At 41.5% G+C, this 18833-nt stretch overlaps 1 protein-coding gene across 1 annotated transcript in view; it reads left to right on the forward strand.

The window, feature by feature from the left end:
• The window catches only part of LOC5564665 (neuroligin-4, X-linked), a 93512-nt gene that overhangs the window by 33656 nt on the left and 41023 nt on the right, over nt 1-18833 (forward strand). Inside the window, exon 6 of the mRNA XM_021852766.1 lies at nt 8744-9523. Coding sequence (XP_021708458.1) covers nt 8744-9523 — 780 coding nt within the window. The remainder of the gene's footprint in view (nt 1-8743; nt 9524-18833) is intronic.

The raw sequence follows: 18833 nt of genomic DNA on the forward strand, positions 1-18833 counted from the left end.
TCAGCGGGGTAACATTGATCGGAATGACCCATCTCATAAAAAGTTCGCATTATCATTTATTGATAGAACATTTCCAAATCATGGATGGTGCTTCTCTTTCATATATTCATCAGCTGATAAAAGTGAAGATTTTTGCGAAAATTGCGTTTACCTTATGCGTAAATTTGGCAACTTTTCGAAACAATGATTTCAATGGTTAAGGATGACACTACCAAACATTCATGTCTCACATAAGTTCTGTAAATGATTTGAGCAAGGAAAATGCGGTTCTTACTAAAAACGGCATCGCCGAAAACGATTCCGTTGTCAAAACTTTCATAAGTACCTATGTTCAATTATGCAACATTAACAAATTACTGTTAAGAATATAACTTTCCCTTAAGAAATTGCCTACCTTTAGGCGTATTCCGTGGTTCGAGATGTTTTTAATTTTAAAATAACTCAAAAAGTAAATGACTTGTAAGCATTTGGCCTTCAGGGACCATGATTTTAGTAGATAACGACATTTCCATTATTACCGAACATTGTTTACATAGGTGATCAATGTTACCCCATATCAACTAAATCAAAAAATCACTTGAACCATTTTTTTTAACATGCTTAAACCTTTCAAAAAAACAAAATAAAATAAATAGTCACGTGCTATGAGTGGCAGTACTTGTTTAAAAATATAAAATTTGCAACTATTGCATTTTGGAACCAAATATTTAAGAAATATTCTAAAAAAATGATCAATGTTACCCCGGATTACGGTAGGCCTTTGCCAAAACGACCAATGAGAAAATGGTCTTTATTGACAGGCAATTGGTTTAATTTTTGTACTTCGACCTGTCCGGTCTTGTCTTAGGTATAGGTGAGCGCGATCGAGTTGACTTTGGCTCAACAGAGTCTTTGAAAACCATTGTATACCAATGTCGATGAGACTTTTTCAAATGTTTGCGCAGAATTATGGATCAATTCGTTTCATATTATTGATCAGAACACTATAACAGCACTTAAACTGCGAGGTTCGTGTGGCGTGCTAGTGAGAGCATACGTTTTGGCGTTTCTTTCGGAAACGTTTCATCTTTGATGCTTATTTATTTCGATCATTTTTTGAGAAAAATCGATCTGCGAATCAATGGTTCATACATAGATAAATAGCTCATGATAAAAAGCTCCATGTAAAAATATATGTTTTGTAGTAATTTACAGCAATACGGCAGTAAAAACTATTTGTGCAACTATAGGGGACTGTCTACTAAGGGTACACCGACCCTAGTTTATGAAGGTTTCTCCGATAGATTTAGTTTTCGCTTCGTTATTCGTGCCGTTATAACCTCTTCACACCTTAGTCGTTTTTGCAACGCGCAGCAATGCTCTCCTTCGGAAACTCCTTGTAGCTTGAAGGAAGTTCTGAATGTGGTGGAGGCTATTTGTGAAGATGAAATTGTTGGGTTTGAATTTACAGTCTTCACCTTAAAATTACATGAGACGATTCCCACCAGTGCGTTCACAGATGCGTGCATAAAATGAATACGCAAAGTGGTTCTATTTTAGCTATTCTTTCATTTCTGCACCGATCGTTGATATCAAGGTTGGTAGTGTACGACCCTGTTTCCGCACCGGTATTTGCTATAGGCCTTTTCATGTGACAGATCCGTCTATGCATTTGTTTACATCGGTGGAGGACCGGTGCTAACACGGGCCTGTCATTTTCATAGAAGAAATGTCAAAGTGCTTCCCGATCAGCTGATTTGAGACGTCATGTGAATAGGCCTATTCTTGCTTTTTGTTTATCATTATTGACAGCTACAGTTGCACGACATAACGTGAAGTGTTTGTTCCGCATTGTTTGGACATTTAAGCCTGATTTGCTGCTGAACAGGAATCGCTAAAGAAATTTCTCGCCAATTCCTTGCAGAAATTTTCTACAGCCACTCCCCTTTGAACTGACATTCCTTTTCAACTGCGTACTGCGATCAGAAAAAAGCGCATTCTTGACCGATTCCTTAAAGAAATTGTCCAAGCATCAAGATAGGCCGATAAATTACTTGTCAGCAGCGAATCCGACTTTAGACAAAAAGTAGGGTGCAGAACCACTTGGGCACTTGTATGATTCACTTTGGCATGGGGGGTTTTTCTCGGCCGAATCGTCTGAAACTTTACAATTAGAAGCGCCTCAGTACGATGCATATTTAGACCAAATATAAGCTCTGTAGCTGGGGGGTCTCGTAGCCTCGAGGTTACGCTTTCGCTTCGTAAGCGGAAGGTCATGGGTTTGATTCCCAATTCCCCCACACAAAAACTCCGTCCAGCCACCAGAAGGTGCGGCGTCTAGGACTATGTACAGTCACCCCACAGTTATGGATCAACTAAGGGTCATTTTTCAGAACAAAATGTGATTAAAAAACATGGTGACGCAGTACAAAACAAAATTACCTCCCTGGCACTGAAGAATATAGTTGTTTTTTAGAATACAACTCAAAATATCCGATTATTTACGAAAAAGTGTCGATTTCGATAGAAATTTCAAACGATATCCACCCCACAGATGTGGATCAGTGGAAGAGGAGGATCCCTATTATGGATCAAATCGACTCATATTATGGATCAAAACACTATAACAGCAATTTACCTGCGAGGTAAACGAATGGTGTGCTAGTGAATGCATACGTTTTGGCGTTTGTTTCGGAATCGCCTTATCTGTGATTCATAACTGTGGTATGGTTTTCAATACCCCACAGTTATGAATCAACGCTTCTGGGAATACGGTTGACATTTTATTTCCTATGGACGGCAGAATTATGCTTAAGCATATTATAATTGATTGCGATGCTGTGAAGATTTATGGTTCACGAAGGTAAAATGAGTTCTGCGTAATTGCAACTCTATTTGATAAAATATTCCCGTTTTAATCCAACTTTGATCCATATATGTGTGCTATCCATAACTGTGGGGTGACTGTAATTGCAACTCTATTTGATGAGATATTCCCATTTCAATCCAACTCTGATCCATATCTGTGTGCTATCCATAACTGTGGGGTGACTGTATTGGGGAACACATCCATCCTTCGTCAGTATCGGATGGTGACTGAGACACACTGACCAGGGTTGCCACATTTCAATCTGTATATTTTCCTTCAATTATCTATATGTCTGTATCTGTATACAAAATATCTGTATTTTAAATCTGTATGCCTAAAAATTCAGATAGAAGTTAAAATCAAGCAAGATATTCATGAAAATACCAATCATTTGTAACTTCATTGCGGAATTGTAACATCAAAGATTAAATTGAAAGGTTTTCAAAAATACGAATTTTCTTTTTTTCTCGAAAATCTGTATAATATTAGCTAAATTCTATATACAGAATCTGTACATCTGTATTTTTCCGCAAAATCTGTAATCTGCATATATAGATTCTTGGTCACAAAATATTCAAGAAAATCTGTAAAATACAGATAAATCTGTATACGTGGCAACCCTGACACTGACCCTCTTTGTAGGCTGTTGCCTCACACGACACATATACATGGCAAAATGAACCACCGCGCACACCAATGGACTTCGATATGGATATGGATTGGACAAACGGCAGAACTCTCCTCTACCTGCTCGGTATGAGAAGAATAGCAATAAAAACTAGGATATAAATAGATTCTGTATATATGATCCTCGGCATAATAGTGGCCAAGTGCACGGAGTGCCTAAACAAATAAAAGAAAGGAAAAAAAAGCTCTGTAGCTTACAAAAACCCCCCTGCCGAAATGAATCAAAAGTGCCAAGAATAGGATCTGGCTCCCTATCGCTAATGAATTCCTTCGGTTATTTCCACCAGGAATTCCACCGGAATTTTCTTCAGAAATTCATCCGGCGATTTTTTCAAAAAAATCCTCCAGGGATGTCCCAAGAACTCCTCTTAAGGTTTCCCCTCCGGGGCCGAGGATTTCCTCCATGGAGTTCCACCAAAAAATCCCCCGGAGATTTGTTTTTCAAGAACTCTTCCGGGAATGTTTTTTGGAGCTCCACCGGGAATTCCTTCGGATTTTCTCCATAATTCGTCCTGATTTTTTTACGAAATATCTCCAGAATTTTCCAGAGTTTCTCAAGTACAGGCAAACCTCCATGAATCGATTACTGAAGTTCCCATAGACTCATAGAACAGAAATGCTTTGGAAAGTTGATTGAGAAGACCATCATAGTAAACATGAAATGGAATTCTTCTGAAGTTGCTTCGAATAATTCACTACAACCCCTCCGAAAGTTTGTCCAGAGTTCCTCAGAAAATTTCTCAAAAGTTTCTCCGGGAATTTCTTTAGACTTCTTCTGGGAATTCCTCTAAAAATTATTCTGAATTTCCATCGCCAATTCTTCTGGATGTCATCCAGCAATTCTTCGGAACGTCCTCCGGATTCCACCGGCAATTCTCCTGAATTTCTTCCAAAAATTCATCCAGCGATTTATTTGGATTTCTAGAAAGTTCCTCCGGAATTTCTTTCCAACTGTGGGAATTTGAATTTTCTCCTTAGTTTCTCCAGGAATTTCTTCGGAGTTCGTCAAGCAATTACTCCGGTGTTTCTCTAGAAACGCTTCCGGACTTCCTACAGTAACACTTTCGGAGTTTGTCCAGGAACGCCTCCTAAGTTTCTCCAGGAATTGCTTCGTAGTTACTCCAGGATTTCCTTTGGAGATTTTCTAGGGTTTTGTCCAAAATTCCTACAGGAACTTCTTTAGAGTTCCTTAGGAGCTTCACCAGTGATTCCTCCTGAGTTGCTCCAGAAATTCATCTGGACTTCTTTCAGCAATTCTTTTGGATTTTATCCAGCATATTCTTCGAAGTTTCTTCAAAGCTTCAGGAAGAACTCCGGAGAAATTTCTGAAGGAACGCCGGAAGAATTGTTAGAGCACCTACAGAGAAATTCATGGGGGAAACTCGGAAAATTCCTTGAGGAATACCCGAAAGAACTACGCAACAATTCCAAATGAGCTAAGAAGGAAATCCAAAGTACTTCCCGGTGGAACTTTGGAGGAACTTCGGAGGATATGCTGGATTTAATCCAGAAGAATTGCTGAAAGATCTCCTAAAGAATTTCTGGAACAACTCAGGAGGAATGAACGGTGAAGCACCGAAGAAATACCCAGAGAACTTTAAAGGAAGGAAATCCCCGGATTATTTCTTGGAGGGAATTCTCGGAAAAGTTCTTGGAAGAAATCCCGGGGGCATTCCTGAAGAAAATCCTCTAAGAAATTCCATGAAAAAATCTTCGGAAGAAATCTTGTTGCAAATTTCCCAAGAACTACCTGGAGAAAATTTCCAGAAAAAATCTCTGAAAAAAATCCCAGAAAGGTTTTCTAAAGAAAATCCCCGGAGAAATTTCCTTATGATTTTTTTTAGGGTGAAATACCCAGAGGAAATTCTGGACGAAATCCCCTGAGGGATTGCTATTGGAAATCCCCTTGGTAATTCCTAGAGCAAATCGCCAGGGAAGTTTCTGGAGGAAATGCTCAGGGAAATTCCTGGACCAATCTCCGGAGGTGCTTCTGGAGGTAATTCCCGAAGCAATTCCTGGAGGAAAAAAATTTCTGGACAAAATCCCCGTAGGAATTGTTATTAGAAGTCCCTTGGGGAATTCCTGGAGAAAATTTTCAATAGAGGTCTTGACGAACATCACCGAAGGAATTGCTGTTTGATATTCTCGGATAAATTCCTGGAGTAAATTCCCAGAGGAAATCTATAAAACAATCTCCGGAGGAATTTATTAAAAAAAATCCTCGGAGAACTTTCTTGATGAAATCCCCGGAGAAATTTCTTGTTGCAAATCCCCGAAGGAATTGCTATCGGAGATCTCCTGAAGAATTTTTGAAGAAAATCCCCGGAGGAGTTCTTGGGGGAATTCTCCGGAAGGAATGCCTGGAGCATATCGTCAAAGAAGTTTCTGGAGAAATTCCTGGACGAAATCCCTGGAGGAATTTCTGGACGAAGAAGAAAAAATTTCCTAAAAAAAATCCCAGAAAATTTTTTTGAAGAAAATCCTCAGATGAATTTCTGTACGAAATCGAATCCTGGATGAAATCTCCGGAGCAATTGCTAAATTCTCCAGAGGAATTCTATGAAAAAATCTCCGAAGGTATTTCTAGAGAAAATCTCCGTAGGAATTCCTGGACGAAATCCCCAGAAAAATTTCTGGAGGAAATTCTCGGAGGTTCTTGTGGAAATACCCGGAGCAATTCCTGGTGAACATCTCAGAAAGAATTTATAGACTAAATTCCCCGAAAAATTGCTGGATGAAATCCACAGAGTAATAGCTATTGAAAATCCCCTGGGAAATTCTTGGAGAAAACTCGCGGAGGGGTTCCTGGGGAAATCGCCGAAGGAATCCTCTCAAATCATCAAAAAAATTTCTTAAGAAAATCCCAAGAGGAATTTCTGGACGAAATCCACGGATAAATTTCTGAAGGAAATATATACCCGATGGGATACCTGGAGCGAGTCCCCGGAGAAATTCTTGAAGCAAATCCCCGGATGAATGCCTGAAAGATATCCCCTGAGTAAATGTTGGGGGATATCCCGGGAGGATTCCTCGAAATCCCCGGAGGAATTCCTGGAGGACATTTCTGGAGAAAATCCTGCTGCAAATCCACAGCTGGTTTAAATTCTCTGAAAAAATCCCCGAAATAATTTCTGGAGAAAATCCAAATAAGAATTTCTTTATGAATTTCTGGACGAAATCCTCAGAAAAAAATCCTGGATGAAGAGGAATTGGAAATGCCATTGGAAATCCCATGAGAAATTCCTGAAGAAAATACCGAGGGAGTTCTTTGGAGAAATCTTCGGGGACATTCTTGAAAAGAATGTCCCGATGTAATTTCTGGGCGGCTCTTTTCGAGTTACACTCGGAACTCCTCCGAAAATTTCATTTGGATTTTATTTGGATTTTCGAGATAGTTCCTCCAATAATTTAATCTGAGTTTCTCCAGGAATGCTCCAGTAATTCCTAGGAAATCCTCTGAAGCTCCATTAGAAATCCTTCTAGATATTCTCCGGGAAATCCTGCAGAGTTTCTCCAATACATCCTCAAAAAAAAAACGGAACAATAAAAATACCGACGAAACACGAGACTGCACGTCACTTTGTTTTGAAGAATAGCAATGGTTGGATCGGTTGGGTAGCGTTGCCAAATATACAAACGCACTGTTAACCGACAGGGTAGGTTGCTGTTTCCCATACGTGTTTAGCAACGACCGGTACAATGTCGCGTTATGATGGTCGTTAGCAATTTGTGTTTATTCACGCTGCGGTGGGCATCGTCTCAGGCCACCATCCTCAGTTCTAAAAAGTCCACGTACTTTTTCCGAAATGTTTTCTTCATTTTATCGAAAAAAATTGCCTCACAATGCATAATATAGTTGTTTTCTGGAATACACCTTAAAATTTGCGGTTAATTGAAAATAGGTCGATTTCTAAAGAAATTTCAAACGCTGCCCATCCCACAGACGTGGGTCAGTGGGAAAGGAGGATCCTTATTATGGATCAAACCGACTCATATTATGAGCTCGAACATTATAACAGCAATTTATCCACGAGGTAAATGAATCGTGTATTAGTGAAAGCATACTTTTTGGCGTTTCTTTCGGAATTACCTTATCTTTGATTCATAACTGTGCTAACACCAGAATCTGGTTGTCTGATAAGATTTTTGAGCGGAAACAAAATGATCGTAGGTATCTACATCAGATAAATGTCGTTCAGGTATTTGTCATTTGAGTAAGTGTCTTCGGATATTTGTTACAGAATCAATAACGCTAAATTAGCAGACAAGATGAATTAAAGTGCTATTTTATTACTTGGGACATTCATGTGTGGGTGCTGAATGAATACAGCGTTGCGATAAATAAGCATAAGCTTTGATGGCCTATAATTCGTAGATGATTGACCTGAATAATCAAAATTGCACAGGGATCCAACAAAAGTAGCTTGGGAGTAGCATACCATCTTCAATGTATAATTTCGAGGACTCCAAACTTATTAATGTCAATAACGGTACCGGCCACGTCCCCACGACCATCGAGGAGACGAATGAATGTTATTGTGACGTCCATTGCTACTAGAGACCGAGATCACCTGTGCATCTCCATGGTTTTCACGGGAATGAGTTTTGTTTTGGGAAGGAGCCACTTTAAGCTTGTAGACTTGCTAAAGCCAAACTTGCTTCATAAAACTTCAATCGCACTCCAAAATTCAGGAACAATCTTCAAAACCACTGTCCAAACAACGAACGTATTTCGAATCTAGATCCGTTTTCCTCCATAGAATCGCATCCAAACACAATCATCCGCCGTTAAAAACGCGTTCAATTACAGCCGTAGTCCAAAAATTGTCTGTCCTCAATATTCAACAGCTGAAAGAGTCGTTGCGTCACTGATCACATTATTGCTTGTCACGCGCAAAAAACTGATGTTTCGAACAAATTTCTAGGGGATTTTTTCACTAATGCAATACAAATCTTCCACTTACCAAAAATCCACTATTTTCTAACTTTTGAAAATGAAAAGAATTTTCTGTGCGATCGATTCCGTCACACTCGATTTGAAAAGCCCGTGTAGCGTTAAATGTACACAAACTCCATTCTCGCTATATTACGTTAATAAAATTATTTTAATGAAATTCACGTAAAAACGATATATGTAGTGGGAGATTTCAATGTACATCGCACTGCTTAATGCTCGGTTTAATTTGTTCTCTTCTCAACTACTTTCAGTTGCACTCGGAATGACGACGATGGAGCCTGCCCTGCTAACAACGTGTATGCCAGTCGGCAACTACACCGGCTATATCCAGCCCACGTCAACGGTGCTGAACGCAACCACGGACACCTTGGCCGGTCTAGAAGCGGCCGGATATGCGGCATACTCGACCGCGCTCAGCGTTACCATCGCCATCGGGTGCAGTTTGCTGATACTGAATGTGCTGATCTTTGCCGGGGTCTATTACCAACGGGACAAAACCCGACTGGAGGTGAAGAGCCTGCAGAAGCAGTACCAGCAGCGAGGTGGAATGCACCAGCAGGGTCCATTCGATCCGATTAAGCACGCCCACTACCACCTTGGCCACTCCCAGTCCGCCAACGTGATAGTGGACGTCGAAAACCACGACACCGGTGCTCTCATACTGGCCAGCGATGTCAAATCGCCCCATATCTGCTCCAACTCGATGCAGATCAACGTCATGAAGAGTGGATCTCCGGGCAACGATGGCCGAGGAGTTGGAGGTGGACCAGGTGATGGCGGCGGTTGTAACGTTCCGTCGGGCCAAACCGCCAATAATGCAAAAATCCCTCTGGCCAATAACACCTCGTACAAACCTCGAACGGAGCACATTACGATACCAATCAAAAATTCAACCTTCACCGGAGGCGCCGGGATGATGACGCTGCCCAAACCGGGCACGGTCCACATCCCGATGAGTTACAATCGGAACGAGTGCATGACACTGCCACGAAATGCCGGTGGTGGCATTAGCACGTCCAGCACCAACACAGGTGAGTTTTTGTGGGGTGGGGGAGGGTGAGGAACTTTTAAATCGAATTATCCCACGTCTCGATTACCTTCCCATCCGTCTACCGTAGCAAATATAATCCCGCTGCTGTATCATGTCCTCCGCTGATGAATCCAGTCTATCCCGAGGAGGAAAGAATAACTCACAATCACTTATGCATGCATACCTTATTTTGGTGTCATACCATAATTAGGCATTGTTCAGTTGTCAATACCTCATTTTGGTATTAGAATGGTATTTGGGGCCCAGATAGCCGTAGCGGTAAACGCGCAGCTATTCAGCAAGACCAAGCTGAGGGTTGTGGGTTCGAATCCCACCGGTCGAGGATCTTTTCGGGTTGGAAATTTTCTCGACTTCCCAGGGCATAGAGTATCTTCGTACCTGCCACACGATATACACATGCAAAAAATGGTCATTGGCATAGTAAGCTCTCAGTTAATAACTGTGGAAGTGCTCATAAGAACACTAAGCTGAGAAGCAGGCTCTGTCCTAGTAGGGACGTAACGCCAGAAAGAAGAAGAAGAAGAAGAATGGTATTTGAAAAACATGTTTAAAACAATAAAAAAAACTTCATTTTGGTATTCGATAGCTATTGAGGACTGCTGGAGGTATTGAACTATTATTGAAAAAATCGCTTTTATATGAAAATCTATCACGTATTATTTAGGTATTGCAATATCTGATCTAGTTATCAGCTTGGTATTTATAGCATATGCAGAAGGTATTATTTGAGGTATTTTACCTCTTATGCAGGGCTCATTCATACCTTATTCAGGTTGTAAGTATTGGAAATTATCTAATATGGAATACCTCAATTTGGTATTCAGTAGTTATTTTCTTCTGCTCGGGTATGCTCTTGCGTTCCTTTGTCAGTGAATGGTTGTTCTCCGCTTTGTGGGAAAATGAGAGCATTTATTGAATACAATAGATTGTAAATCATGCCCAAATAACCATATAGCGCTTTAATTCCCTGTCTGTTAGTGTAGTGCTATTATAGAATTGGCATATCCGTACAGAGCTGATATCAGGACTTGTTTTAGAGATTTGTTCACTTGCTCACCTACAAAAAATCTCTCTTTTAACTGACTTTTTTCTTATTCTGCTTGCAAAGAATCCTGATGCAACATTCTATAGCATCCACTCTACAATGGATGATTTCGTTGTTTTGGCGCTTTCAATGAATAGCACCCTTATTTTGTTTCCAAGAATTTCAGTGCGAAGTATGCCCAAAATACCGTTTTGACTTATATTTCGAACACTTAAAGACAACAGTGACATGAGATGGATGGATATGGGTTATGAAAGGGGTGGTCTGTAGGGATTTGAATTCTAAACTTGTAACCAACTCAGTTATTGGGTCACCAAGTGGCTCGGTAGCTTAGTTGGTTAAGCGCTCATCTAGCATACAAGAGTCCTGGGTTCAAATCCCAGCCGAGCACGTGGATTTTTTTTCATAATTTCACCCATAATTTGTCCATCTTTACCACGCGTAATGAGTTAATTAATTTAATAATAAATGGATCATTCCTAGAGGTAATACATTGTCTAATATCGGGATTAATCCGTCTAATATTCCTAATGCTTAGGAAAATCAGTTCTTAGTTTTAACAAGTATGCCATGATAAATGAACAGTATCTACCGATGCACGAATTCACTGTTCAACATTTGAGCAGTGCCGTGATATTTACGTGACCATGGAAACCAGTGAATTCGGCACCGCTCAAACGTCAAATTAGTGAACTCGTGCATCGATCCATAGAATCGTGTTTCTGGTAACCTCTTTCCCTGTTTTGTTTTGATTTTGCGTTTCATTTCTCTTTACTCCGTTCCATGAGCTAAATGACGTTTGAACCATTTTTAATCTGAACGATGTGTAAATTAGCGGGGTACAAATTAAAAAATGTTCAGATTATATGTGGTCAAACCAACGGGGGTACCCGGTAGTAGCGGTAGTGAGCTTAAATGTGATCAAGTTAGCATGTGGCTGTTAACGCTTTGTTGCATCGAAATTGGGAGATTGTAAAAATCATGACGCGTTACCCGAGTAAAGTCGAATAACAACCGCATAACATAGTGATAACAAGATGCACATCATCATTTCATGTTGTTATTATTTACTTACTTAATCATTTATTTGTTAGGCTCATGCGCCATTAGGCATTACTGAGCCGAGTTCTTTTGATTTTGAATACAAATTCATGGTGTTTTCTTAATTTTCTATGTTAGTTTTGGGGAACCGAAAAACTCGCGGTTTGGTCGAGGTTAGGGGTAACAATAATTTCAAGGAAGGGATAGGACAATGGGATCGTTCCGTTGACATTCAGCAGCTTTAAGTTGTGACGTGTTTGCTTTGCTGCTGGTCGAACGTTGAGTGGACAATGACAACCTGTAACGATACAAAAAGACGGGTTTCGAGGGGACACAAGGTGGACAAGTGGACCGACAAGAAAGGGGAGTTAAACAATGATGTTAGCTTGTTTCAAAAAATTGTACAAAATCTTCATGTACACAAGGTCAAGTTTACCCAACACATCCCTAATGTCTTCCTTTTCTGGTTTCCCTTGGGCCCTGAGGGTTGCACAAAAATCAGATCTGGCAAAACCGTATTCGGGGCATTCCCAAACTACGTGGTTGATATCTTTGTAACCTGCACCGCAGCTGCAGTGATTGCTATCTGTGAGCCCTATTCGATAGAAGTGAGAGCCTAGAGAGTAGTGATTGGACATAAGACGACACATTACCTTAATAAAGTCTCGGCTTAAGTCCAACCCCTTGAACCACGGCTTCTTCGATACCCGCGGGAGAATGGAATGTAACCACCTGCCCAATTCTCCGGCATCCCACTTTTGTTGCCAGCTGACCAATGCATGTTGACGAGCCATTGAGAAAAATTCATTGAAGGCGATTTGTCGATCATAAATATCGCCTTCCATAGCGCCCACCTTGGCAAGCGAGTCCGCTTTCTCATTGCCCGGAATCGAGCAATGCGAAGGGACCCAGGCCAAGGTGATAGTATATGATTCATTCGATAGAGCACTCAATGTAGATCGTATTTCACCGAGGAAATACGGAGAGTGCTTTACCGGCCTCATTGAACGAATAGCCTCTATGGAGCTAAGGCTATCCGTAAAAATGAAATATTGATCAGAGGGAAGAGAGGCAATTCGCTCTAATGCGTAATGTATAGCCGTTAATTCTGCGACATACACGGAACAAGGGTTCTGAAGTTTATATGCGGCGCTATGAAACTCGTTATATACACCAAATCCAGTGGAATCATTTGTTTTTGACCCGTCTGTGTAAAACCTTTTATCGCAGCTGGCGTGACCGAACTTGCTTGCAAAAATTTTTGGTATTTGCTCCGAACGAAGCAGATCTGGAATTCCACGGATATCTTGCTTCATGGTCAGATCAAAAACTACAGCGGAACTTGAGAAGTCAGGGAAGCAACCGTGATTGGGAAGATTCAAAGAAGGGTTAACCTCCAGAGTCATGTACACGTAGTACAATGTCATAAATCTTGTTTGAGGATTTCGTTCGATTAGCTTCTCAAGATTTTCAATTACCAACGGGTTTAACACTTCACAGCGGATGAGGAACCTTAACGACAATTCCACGAACCGATCTGATAAAGGCAGTATTCCTGCTAATAACTCTAAGCTCATGGTATGAGTCGAGTTCATACAGCCTAAAGCGATCCGAAGACAGCGATACTGAATACGCTGGAGCTTCAGAATGTGTGTTTTCGCGGCGGATTGGAAGCAAAAACTACCGTATTCAAGAACCGACAAAATCGTGGTGCGATATAGCTTTATCAGATCATCCGGGTGGGCTCCCCACCATGTTCCTGTGAGTGTACGCATGAAGTTGATTCGTTGTTGATACTTCTGATACAGATATCTTATTTGTTGTCCCCAGGTGCATTTAGAATCAAACCAGACCCCTAAATACATATGTGATAAACCTTGAGAGAGTTCCTTACCCATGAATTGAAGCTCTAGATCCGCAGGATTACGCTTCCTAGAAAAGACAACTAACTCAGTTTTCTCCGGAGAGAATTCGATACCCAGCTTTACAGCCCATGCGGACAAATTGTCCAGAGTATCTTGCAACGGTCCTTGCAAATCGTCCGCCTCTGGTCCTGTGGCAGAAACAACGGCGTCATCCGCAAGCTGTCTTAACGAGCAATTTCTCATGAGACAATCATCAATATCTCTTACGTAAAAATTGTAAAGAAGAGGACTTAAACACGAGCCCTGGGGGAGACCCATGTAACTTATTCGCAAAGTTGTCGAGTTTCCATGTGAGAAAAACATATGCTTCTCAGACAACAAATTATACAAGTAGTTGTTCAAAATCGAGGAAAGTCCACACTCGTGGAGTTTGTCTGAAAGGACATCTACGCAAACTGCATCAAAAGCCCCCTTAATATCCAAAAAGACTGAGCCCATTTGTTCTTTTTGAGCATAGGCCAGTTGAATTTCAGTAGAAAGCAACGCAAGACAATCGCTCGTTCCTTTGCATCTGCGGAATCCAAATTGAGTATCTGAGAGAAGGCCATTCGATTCAACCCATTTGTCCAGCCGAAAGAGAATCATCTTCTCTAACAACTTTCGAAGACACGACAACATCGCAATAGGACGGTACGAGTTGTAGTCCGAAGCAGGCTTTCCTGGTTTTTGGATGGCAATAACTCTCACTTGTCTCCAATCATCCGGAACAATGTTGCTCTCCAAGAATGCATTGAATAAGTTCAACAAGCGCCTCTTTGCGACGTCTGGGAGGTTTTTGAGCAAGTTGAACTTAATCCTGTCCATACCTGGGGCAGAATTGTTACATGAAAGGAGAGCGAGTGAGAATTCTGCCATCGAAAAAGTTGAGTCCATTTCATTCCTTTCGTCTGGATAATCTCGTGTGATCGTTTGCACTTGGACAGAATCCGGGCAAACTTTCTTCGCGAAGTCGAATATCCATCGAGAAGAGCTTTCACGATCCTCATTTACCGATACCGCATTGCGCATTCTTCTTCCGACCGTCCAAAGAGTTCGCATCGACGTTTCCCGTGATAGACCATTAACAAAATTCCTCCAGTAACCGCGTTTCTTTGCTTTCACGAGGCTCTTGAACTTGCGGTCAAGAGAACAATACCGATCGTAGTTATCGCGCGTGCCACGTTTCCGATATTCTTTAAACGCATCTGATCTTTCGCGATAGACTCCGGTACATTCGCCATCCCACCACGGGGTGGGCGGCCGACGCCGTACTGAAGATCCTGGAACCGGTTTACGCTGAGCTTGAAGAGCACTGTTTATAATCAACGCGGATAAGAATTGATATTCTTCCAGCGGAGGAAGTATCTCGACCGATTGCTCACCTACGGAGATCGCTTCAGCATATTTTCCCCAGTCGATATGCTTCGTGAGGTCATACGCTACGTCGATCAGGTGTGTTCGACACGAATTATTGGTAACTGAAATTTTGATAGGCAGGTGATCACTACCGTGGGGATCCTGAATTACTTTCCACATGCAATCCAATGATAATGAATTCGAACAGATTGAGAGGTCTAACATACTAGGGGGATCTGAAGGTTTTATTCGTGTTGCTTCCCCAGTGTTCAAAATGGTCAGATTGAAGTAGTCGCAAAGATCATATATTAAGGTTGCGCGATTGTCGTCCCTCGGTGACCCCCAGGCTGTACCGTGAGAATTAAAATCTCCTAGGACCAACCATGGCGCAGGCATAGCTTCGCATATTGCCGCTAAATCTCTGCGAGACATTGTAGCGTTTGGCGGTATGTACACACTGGCTATGCTGAGGCTTTTACCTCGGGCTGTAATATGACATGCAACTACTTCAATGCCTGTCATCAAGGGGAAATCGATTCTATAAAAGGAGTGATGCTTGCTAATCCCTAAGAGCACCTCTCCATATCCATCCCCTCGATCCAGACGAATAATATTAAAATCGTGGAAAGAGATATTTTTATCAGAAGTGAGCCATGTTTCACAGAGAGCAAATATGTCGCAGCGAGTGCTGTGTACTAAAAATTTGAACGCCTCCATATTTTTTAAAAGACTTCTACAATTCCACTGTAGTACTTCGATCATATCTCCGACCTCATTGACCATATTAGCCATCGAAAGATACAAACGAGTCAAGAATCGGCCACTTTGAAGCTATTTGCTTCAGAAAAGGTTTCACCAAGGAAAGTGCCATGTTGAGCAGGTTCCTCGTTTCGGGTGAGAATTGAAACATTTCGAAAATGAAATCCACTATCCCAGAAAGAGTCAGTTTTCCGGAAGCATTATTTTGCTCCTGCTGACGAATTGGTTGTTCTTCTGGGCAAAAAACTGGGACAACTGGGGTTTTAGAAGTTCCCGGAAGTGACGGAAATTCTCCAGCTGAAAACTTGAAGCCTGGAGGTGACCCCTTTTTGGTGATTCCGCCATTTCTTGATTTTGTCAAAGGCTTTGAAGAAGCGTTTTGATCAACAGGGACGTTCTGAGAAGCCTGTTGCTTCAAGCGCCGTTTTGTAACAGCACGCTTCCTTTTCGTCCCTGTCTCAATTATTGTATACTCTTCTCCATCCTCAGAGTCAGAGCATTGATCGTTATCCGGCAGGGATGCGAAGATATTGTTGCTTTGAAAGGTATGGGCCGATGGAGCAACAGTCGGAGCGATCTTTTTCAGCATGTCTGCATAAGAACGCCTGGACCGCTGTTTCAGAGAGTTTATGGTATGTTTCTCCCGCTCTATGTACTTCGGGCATGCACTGAGTTCGTGAGGAGCTTGGCCGCAAGAGGTACATAAACCCACCAGCTCCCGACATGATGTCTGCGCGAGTCAAATTGTGCTCCGTGACCACTCCATAACATTCGACCTCGCGACTGGGAATGTAGACTCTGTACTCCATCAAAAAGAGCTCAAAGGCAGCAATTTTGTTCGCCTGGTCGCGATCACTGACTGTGACACGCAACTTATCACGGCTGGGTGAATCTATCTCGAGGATACCTCGAAACGATTTTGCCAGATCCCTTTCAATTTGGAGTTTGTTCAACGGTTTTCCATTCGCTTTGGGCCGAAAGAAAACCAGAAAGGGACCCTTAGATCCGGGTGGGTAAGCTTTATGGCGGGGGGTTGCCGGGTTCGATGAGGAACCAGAGGGGGAAAACGCATGGGATTGGCTTGAACTGCCAAGCAGACCAGAATGTGTAACCGTTTGCTTTTGAGACGAATGCGGTGAGTCTCCTGACAATGCAGTACCTGAGTGTACTGGAGGCACAGCTGAAGGAGATAAAGGAGGAGAAGGAGTACCATCATCGATGGTCTCCATGGCCTCACTATGTTGGGTTTTTAGAATTTTATTCATCTGACCCAAAACTAACTCATCGTCAGAAGAGACTAAATATTCCGGCGTGCCCCCGCCAGTATCATTTGGTTCCATTGCGGAGCAATTTTTGCTCTACCGCAAAGGAAGATCAACACAGCGCTAATGAGCGAATTAACTTCACTTAATTTAATCACACTATTGTCAAAGGAATTAAATAATAACCAACTCACGTACTATAACTAGTTTGGCGAGAAATTCCTAATAGTGCAAAAAAAAAATAACGAAAAAATAAATATTTACAAAAAAAAAAAAAAATTACAAAAAAAAAAAAAATATTGACGAGAAAAAAGAAAAAAAAATAACGAAAAAATATTAACAAAAAAATATTTTCAAATAAAAAATATATATTCACAAAAAAAAAAATGAGGCGGAAAAAAATAATTGAGCAATAAAGCACTCCGAGACCACTGTGTCACACGGTGTGTGAATATTACTCCAAAAAAATGTTTTGAAAAAAATATCAAAAATTTGCCAATTAATTGAGCGGAAGAGCACTTCGAGACCACTGTGAGATTATCACTCTAACAACGGGGACTAACAGCGACCAAGTAATGCGGATGGTATGAAACTGGGGAGGAACAATACCTACAATCTCCTTTCTGCTGCTCTAGCTACGAGGACAGATGTACCGGCGTGGTCCAATCTATTTCTGCAGCTTGTTTTGATGCGATGAAACGATGACGCCGATCGCTTTTGTTCTGCCACGTGGTGCGAATTAGATTATGCCTTTTGTGGTATTATCACCACCGATTGATGCTGGTGGTGATCGTCAAGTTAAAGATGTTCAGTCTACCGATCTGGGCTCGGCCAATGGTAGCTGCTCCTTGTGCGGGTGCACTATCGGCGGTATGCTTTCCGATCGTAGCCAGGAAAAAACCCATATACTTGGGAAAAACACTGGTGAACTTCGGTTTCGGTATATCACTGCGCGATAGTCGACTGACTCGGGCGAGCACTCAACAAGGAATGTTGTTATTATTTGTATTCAATACGAAGACTCTTGTTAACGAATTTTGAGCTGTCAGGTCGAGGATGCCACCGATTGGTGAATGACGTCAAATGGTAGTTATCATAATTTTATCTTTATAACTAATTGATAACATAATGAGTTATCAATGAGAGAAATTGGCTGGATAACATAACTTGCTATCAGAGTGTTTCAAATGATAACACAATGAGATATTTATATGTTCTTTTTAGTATAAACTTTTGTTATCACGTTTGCTATGTTGCCTGCTTATTCAACCAAAATGAAAACAAGCCATGTTATCAAATGCTTCTCAGCTTAGTGTTCTTATGAGCACTTCCACAGTTATTAACTGAGAGCTTACTATGCCAATGATCATTTTTGCATGTGTATATCGTGTGGCAGGTACGAAGATACTCTATGCCCTGAGAAGTCGAGAAAATTTCCAGCCCGAAAAGATCCTCGACCGGTGGGATTCGAACCCACGACCCTCAGCTTGGTCTTGCTGAATAGCTGCGCGTTTACCGCTACGGCTATCTGGCCCCTCGGCTATTGTGCCGTTGATTTCTATACGTTAGCAACCTGTAGCCTCATAGCGAGTTAGCACACTTGTAGGTGGCTATTAGCACTTTCCAGTGGCACATTCTCGTACTCAACCGTTTTCAATTCGTTTCGTTAAAAATTTTCTTTTCTATGTGTCCGTGTATCTAAATGAATATGGCCCGTAGCAAATTCCAGCACAGCCTTCCATACCGATGCACCTGAAGATCACAACAGCAGACAGAATCACAAATCGACCACGTTCTGATTGATGGACGGCACTTCTCCGACATTATCGACGTCAGGACCTATCGTGGCGCTAACATCGACTCTGACCACTATCTGGTGATGGTTAAACTGCGCCCAAAACTCTCCATCGTCAACATCGTACG

This window comes from Aedes aegypti, chromosome 3 (assembly GCF_002204515.2).
Source record: "Aedes aegypti strain LVP_AGWG chromosome 3, AaegL5.0 Primary Assembly, whole genome shotgun sequence".
NCBI classification, from domain to species: Eukaryota; Metazoa; Arthropoda; class Insecta; order Diptera; family Culicidae; genus Aedes; species Aedes aegypti.